The sequence below is a fragment of the Apaloderma vittatum genome, unplaced genomic scaffold, assembly GCF_000703405.1.
Source record: "Apaloderma vittatum isolate BGI_N311 unplaced genomic scaffold, ASM70340v1 scaffold4743, whole genome shotgun sequence".
Lineage (NCBI taxonomy): Eukaryota > Metazoa > Chordata > Aves > Trogoniformes > Trogonidae > Apaloderma > Apaloderma vittatum.
In genome coordinates, this window is record NW_009708450.1 from 29169 (window position 1) to 36902 (window position 7734).

The 7734-nt window shown below is 42.4% G+C and overlaps 1 protein-coding gene across 1 annotated transcript in view; it reads right to left on the reverse strand.

Annotated features, from left to right (window-relative positions):
- LOC104271764 (von Willebrand factor D and EGF domain-containing protein-like) overlaps nt 1-7612 on the reverse strand; it is an 8060-nt gene extending 448 nt beyond the window's left edge. Inside the window, exons 1-4 of the mRNA XM_009866545.1 lie at nt 7492-7612; nt 5131-5226; nt 1789-1893; nt 1275-1370 (exon numbers count right to left, since the gene is read on the reverse strand). Coding sequence (XP_009864847.1) covers nt 1275-1370; nt 1789-1893; nt 5131-5226; nt 7492-7612 — 418 coding nt within the window. The remainder of the gene's footprint in view (nt 1-1274; nt 1371-1788; nt 1894-5130; nt 5227-7491) is intronic.
- Between the last annotated feature and the right edge of the window lie 122 nt (nt 7613-7734).

Consider the following 7734-nt stretch of genomic DNA (forward strand, 5'->3'; position numbering starts at 1 on the left):
CATCCCTGAGCAAACAGTTGCCACATCCTCGCTCTGCCTCAGGCTCTGCCCTTCTGCTCCCCGCCACAACGGGCAGAGGAGAACCGAGCAGGCACAGCCTCACTGCCCCCCAGTTACACACCAGGGACACACCACTTCTTTACCAGCATTTGCACCAACCGAAGCCAAACTCCATGTGGTCTAGTTAGTTTGGGAACAGAGAGTACTTCGACGTCAAGAGCCTGAACACCTCCACCGTTATTGCTGGTGCAGGGAATGGAGCTAAGCATTTGCAACTCCCGTGCTTGCCTTTTCATGTCACCCTCTCCCTCGATACACGGGTGAACAGAAAGGATAAGCACTTCGCTGGTCAAATTCCCATTTGCTGTTATTCCCATCAGATACTATTTGTTAGTGGTTGCTTGAATATATACATTGCAAAAGACCTAAATGTTATTCCCATCAGATATTATTTGTTAGTGTTTGCTTGAATATATACATTGCAAAAGACCTAATGCTAGCTGATTTGGGTTCAAATGCAGAGGACTTAATCCAAAGACCTTGCACCCACAATATCCAGTTCAAAAGTAACGTTTAAAAGAGCTTTTCCGCAGTCTCCCAGCTAGCAAAGAAAAAAACCCTTTATTTTTTACAGTCTTGGATTACTGTTTTTAGCATCAGGGCAGTGCTGTTATGAGTGTACCAGGGCCTACTGGAGAAGGGCAGACTAAAGTCTTTGTAATCATCATTTGCTTTTGCGAAGCAAAATTTGGGAAAATGCAATGGTTGTTCAGCAAGAATGTCAGTCAGTAATAATTCCAATTAGAGCCAGATTTCTCTTATTCTTTTAAGAGCACCTGTAGTTGGTTCTGCTGGCTTATCCTCAAAGTGAGAAGCAATTTTCCATGTCCATAAAATTTAATGAAGCTTCTAACCCACATCTGTAGTAATAGCATTTTTGTAATGGCCATTTTCAGTTCTTTACACTGGGGTCTTGGTTTACAGAAAATATTTCAGAAATACTGACAAGACACACCAAGTAATGAATTTGGTGACAATCAAAATTGGAATGTGAATTTACTTAAAGTGGAAAAGTTCTGTATTTCTGACCAAACTGAAAAGCCATCTACTCCCTCTGCATACTTGTAAGATTCCCGGTATGTAGAAGGAGGTCCCATTTATTATTCTAAGATATTTTCCTAGCAGCTTTGTTAGGAACTGAAAATTTGAACCCTATATTGGTAAATCAAACAAGTAGGGAGAAGGATAAACAAAAAATGTCAGAAGTCATTTACCTAAGTGACACGCTCCACCGACCCATCCAGCTGGACAGCTACAAATCCCAGGAGCCACACAAGCTCCATTATTCCGACAACCTTGAGGACAAATTGCTAGAAGAAAAGAATGAGTTAAGTCAGCAGGATTTATAAAACTGATATAAAAGAATCCTGACAGAATGAAAGATTCAGGATGATACAAATCAAAATGGCAAAACACATTTTCTTCCAGGCCAGACCCTCAACTGGTATGACTTTAAAGGCATTTCTAGGACAATAGAAATGGGAAAAAATACTTACGCGCTGTGTTAAGAATTTGTGTTTAAATGTAAACAGATGTACAGCTGTAACACAAAATCAGTTGACATTATTTTACCTGAGTAGGTACCAATAATGCAGGTCCTTCATTTCTGCAGTAATGCAATGCCATTTCCATAGTTATTAGCCTCTTAATACTTTTAAAATGTTGTTGTTACTTAAATTTGTATTTGGGCAACATAACATAAATATTTTCATGAATGTAGACACCCACCTTCTTGGCATCTTGATCCTGTCCAGCCAGAAGCACAAAGGCACTTCACAACTCCATTGACAGAGATGCACTCCCCACCATTTCGACAGCCTCCTTCGCAGCTCACTGCAGAAGACCAGCACACGCGGCGCATTTCAGAAGCAGCACAGGACTTCAAATCATTATCTTGAAACTGCTTGTCTACCACTGAATGGCCTAGGCTGGAAGGGACCTTAGAGATCATTTTAATCCAGCCTCCCTGTCACCAGGGACGCCACCTCTCGACTAGATCAGGCAACGCATGGGGACCGAACGGGAATCGAACCCGCAACCTTGGCGTTGTTAGCGCCACGCTCAACTGACTGAGCTAACTGGCCCCCTAACTACTTGTTTTATCACTTCTGCAAAGACTGAAATTTCACCTATTCCAAGTAAGGCACAGCTCTATACGGAGTGAGTGAGGATGACAGAACTACATCTGCAAACGCCAACTCCAAACGCAACTAAAACCAAGCACGTGCTTAAAAGCTCACTGAGCGTTTAGCCCGAGAGTGCCAAAAAACAAATGTGATTATTGCTACAGCACAGTTCATCCTCTCCCCAGCTGGGAACCAGCTGTTCATCAGCTACACCACGGTAACTGCTAACGTGCACGTTCTCACTGATCTTGCCACTGATCTTGCTGGTAAGCCAGTAACATGTGGTCAAGGATTCATGTAGTTCCTTACCTGACAGGACTTCTTGTTACACGTAACAAGAGGAAGAAGAAATGAGGATAGTGGGGCCCTCCCAAAGGCCACGTATCTGTATCTAAGTCAGCCTCCTCATTCCCGAATCGTTCTACACATCAAAGCCTCATTACTGAAGCATTATTTATGCCAGACCTAGGATTGGTATTAAATGTGGCACGTGCCATCGTTGAAATACAGTGTAATCATTGTTCGGTACAATCAAATCCATCCTTTCACAAACACGACTGTAAATGTATAGTCTGCCTTCACTGTATATAAGAGAAACAATTACATTTCATTATAATGATGGACAGCTGGGATGTCTGCTTGATACTTGGTAGAAAAAAGTCCAAATCTCTGTTCTACGACAAGTTTTGAGCATGATTTCAGCGAAAAGATTTTTGGCACAAAAGCTGAACACACAAGGACATGCAAGTCAAGCCTGGCACAGCTAGAAAAGTTCTTCAAAACTTGTTTGCATCTTTCTTTGTCACACAGTGTAAGTTAATGTATTTAATATTGATTGTATTAATCGATCGTGGTGATGGGGAGAAGTGCCTGAACACAGGAGGAAAGCAAATAACACTCCAGTCTTCAAGGAGGACCCAGGGAACTGCAGGCCGGTCAGCCTCCCCGCAGTCCTTGGTGGGGTAATGGAACAACTGACCCTGGAAGCCATATCCAGGCACATTAAATACAAGAAAATCATCAGAACTGCCAGCACGGCTTCACAGGGAGGGTGACCAGCACTGGCACAGGTCGCTTGGGGAAGCTGTGGAGTCTCCATGCTTGGGGATACTCAACAGCCATTTGGACGTGGTCCTCGGCAACTGGCTTGAGGTGGCCATGCTTGAGCAGGGGCAGTTGGACAAGGTGACCTCCAGAGGTCCCTTCCACCCTCAAGCATTGTGTGTTTCTGCGTGGTTCTGTAATAGCACGTTGCACCACACCGCGTTTGTAAACCCCGGCTCCACAGACACAGTGCTCCTCCACTCCTACGGGAAGCACAAGCACATCCTTTGCATTACAGGGATAACATCGTAACAAACACAGGTACCACTTTTATTCAGATACAAATCCGAGTCTGGACGGTAATATTAGCGTAAACTGAATCCTCACTCTGCTTCTTCTATGTGAGTAGTACTTGCCTTGCTCCTGATTTAGGCTCTTCTGAGAATGTCAAGGTCTCCTTGCTTGTGGGATCCCTGACAAGACCCCACAAACCTACACATCCAATTGGCTTTTAAAAAACGAAGAAAATAAATTTTAAAAAGAGATAAAAATCCTTTTGCTGGGAAACAAAGCTAACCATGCTCTTCACTGCTGTCAACACTGTTATGTCTACTCAAAATTAATAGTTCTTTCCTAATGCACAGCAGTACTGCATTATACAGATCTTCATTAGGAGAAACTTCTTCATCTTCTTTATTCCTCTATAATGTTAACAGTTTTGTTATCAAATTACCATCACTGGCAGTTGTATTCCCATTCAGTCTAGTTAACAGCCCAGAGCTACAGCTTAAGCTTCTGCAAACTTAGACGTTACCAGGTTAGGTACACTCAGGTCACGCTTCCTTCATAAAACACCAAATACAGCTTTATTAAAAAATAAAACAAAACAAAACTAAAAAACAAACCCCGACAACCACACAAGAAGAAGACTCCAGAGAGCTGCAGAAGCTAGCTCTTTTCTTTCCCCAAGTACTCATTCTGTTACACTCCAAGCAAACTCTTGTAGCTATTTCACATTTGACGGAAATGCCTGCAGAATAAACATCGAGCATAAAGAGAGAACCCTGTGTGGTGCTGCTGCTGTTGCGACCACAGCCAGACAGAACGCTTAGCAAGTTCTCAGCACAGGGATGGCTGCCCAACTAATTTACCAGCATCTCTTTAAAGAGAACATCTACAAATTTTTAAGTGTCAGATTAAGGCTTTTCTTCTGAAAGGAAAACAAGGCTTTCTTTTCCTTCATTCTTGGGATATCTTGCTTACTACATCTCTTCCCCCTCAGACTAAAAGTTTCCTTCCCATTTTATCCCAGAACTCAAGTTATCATCAGTAATCTGATCAGTTCATAAGAACACGACAATGTTTTCTTGGATTGCCTTTTCCAAAACAGAAATATATTCAATTGGCTTAATAAAACCCTAAAATTGGTCTTTGCTATTCCTCATCTCTGTCATCTCACATTACCTATCAACAACACACTGCCACACGTATCTTTAGTGACTTGCCCTCAATACGATCATCTTGCAGTTATTACACAAGTTTCAACCACCTAATGCAGAAATATGTATCTATAGCAGTAATCTCGTTAAATTATTTAGAAAGAGTCTGTTACAAAGCTACACAGAATATTTATGTAACACACAAATAACATATTTTCCAAGGGACAGAATTCTCTCACAGCCCCATGACATTTCAGTACATATACTCCACCTTATTCTCCTGCAAGCATGCAGATCCTCCAGGCCATGCACATTTTTTGACAGTTAGGTCAGTTATCTAAGGAATTAAGGTCATTATTTCAAAGTGCATTAGCTCCTGGACTTAAGGAGTTCCAAATTACTTTTGTCTGTTTTCAAACTCCTTGTCTTTCCAAGCTATCACTTGTTTGGGTCTTACTCACCTTTATGACAGTATCTACCCCCATAGCCAGGTGGACATCTGCATTTTCCAGGTCTGAGGCACTCCCCACCATTTTTGCACTTTGGATAACAAGTTGCTGTAAGAAAATAAACAAAGCTTGGACAAACAGCGATGAAGCTTACCAAAATTACTACTTAAGTACACAAGAAATACACATGATTTTCATCTTTGATGCTCAGCTTGTCTTCACGTTCCGCAAGATGTATTTGCTCTGCCATCCTACCTTGCCGATCAGATGAAATAGGTTCCCTGCATAGAGAGAACTCTACCAGTTTAAGCTTTTAACCACTCAAAACTAACGAAGATTCTGGACCTTAGAACAGGCAGAAGAAAGAGACATATTAAAAAGAACAAAAGAACACAGCTGGACTGCCAAAGAAGCTTTTGGTTACTGAAGTCAAGAAATGACAGGTGAGAAAAAGAGGTGATAAGAATAAAAAAAGTTTAATAAAAAATGCTGCAACTTCAGTGGCATCTTCCAATTCTTAAGATGAAATGTCAGACTTCACTCTTCACTGGGTGCCTACATACCTCTCCAGAAAAACTACACGCTCGTTTCCTCACGCCTCCAGAAGTCAGCACTTCCCTCTCCTCCATCTATTTTTGCCTCAGCTGACCTCTCAAAGACCCTTCTGTGATGTAGTGTTTTTGAGAAATCGTATGAGGTAAATGTAAGGTGTGTTATAACTGTAATTATCTGTGGGGAGAAAAGCATCTACGATCACCACAGTTTCTGCAAGATTTTCATTGCTGACAACATGGACATTTACATTTTGCACAATTCTGGGTAAGTCCAGTCAGATTCAAAACAAATTACTTCTCGCATAGACCTCCTTGCTACTCATAAACTGTTCCTGAATCAGCCCTGGTGTCTGAAAAAACATTTGTTTATTCACACACAGATTTTAGAAACCCATGTGTTTCAGAGAGTCTCTTCTAAGTTGGTTGCAGGTGTGAAATGAGTTCTCTACACCATACTGCTTTGTCCTTTGGATGTGTGAGAAGTCTGAAACAGGGAAAAAAGGGAAAAGACAAGCAGTGAGTAACACCGCACTGATATTGCCTTCCTATACTTAGAGCACCCTCGAGCAACCCAGTTGAAGCGCAGAGGATTTGTCACATTACTATCTGCAAGATGAGTATTTGCATGCAAATAAAGGACACAGACATCTAGGAAAGAACCACTCAGCACTCATCAGCCCTCCGTAACCGTTCTACCAGATGCTTTCAGTTCTTTGTAATGCCATGCACGAACTCTCAGTTTAAGAATGTGTTACTTCACATGGTTTTCAATTCAGTTTTCTTGACAGAACAAGGGATTGAAGCTTCATTTATCCAAATTTTTTTCCTACATTGATGACCTTATCAAAGCAAGCATTCAGTGGTTCCCTTAACAACTCTTGATAGGTTCACCTCTCTAGTTCAGAAGCAGATCTGCATCTCCAACAATCTTTCACATCTCCCCCAAACCCAAATAATGTCTAGGATACAACAGTTGTCTGAAACAGTGCAGAGAACACAGTTATTCATCCTCATTACACAGCGCAGTAGCTAATACATCATTTGTCACCACCTCCTAGCCTTAGCTTCTGACTAAAACTGCTCTATGAATGAGCAGAGTGCGGAACGAAATTTTCAGCATCCCATTCCAGAGTTCAAAAAAAAATTAAATAATCACTCTGTACATGAACTGAGAACTGGGAATGGATATTGTACAAATTATGCCACCTCTTCACAGAGAGCAACATGCGAAGCAAATGAACTGATATCGAGTGGGTTTTAGCAATTAACAGCCACAGCGCTTTGCAGTTAAACTTTTGAAGGAATGAATGAGAAACCCGGCATACTACATCAAACGGGGCTGAAACTAAAACTCCTCTCCCCAGTGTTTACTTTTGCCTACTGGGTGTTATTTTCAAAAATACTTTGTCTCCCCTTGGAAATCAATGGAAGGAGACTTTGGTTCCCCCTACCTTTACCACTATTATGGAAACGGGATGTATAAATGATTCTGTGGGTCAGGTAACATCTAGGAAGTAAATTACAGGGATTTTTACAAGCACAACACACTCTAAATAAACAAGAGGTCCAGAAAACAAGCTACTTTCCACACACTGTTTTGATCTCTTCATTAGTCTCACTAATCGCACCCAGAAATACCAGTTTAAGATTGCTGAGGCTCTGACAGCCATCAGGCCTCCTTCCTTACTCAGGCAAGTACGTAACCACGCACAGGGAGAATGACTAAAGGAATGAGATGCAGTAAGCGGCATTTACCCAACATTCCAGAAGTAAAACACCCTTTGCTGGCAATTCTGCCTTTTCCAACAGGTGGATCTACCACCTACTCGAGCACCTTCACGCAGGCGCTGCCTCTCGGCCCTGCTCCACCAGTTCGCTGTCACCACAAACTGGGCGTCTTCACTCCTCTTCATCCACCTTATCCACGTCCCCCGCGGCATCTCACCGCTAACCTCCCACAGCACATCCAAACCCGAGCTCCTCTAGACCCTCCTGCGGGGGAACTACTCCTCGGGGGGCTGACAGGGGAGCCCCGCTTCCCTTGTTGACAGGCGTCCCTGCC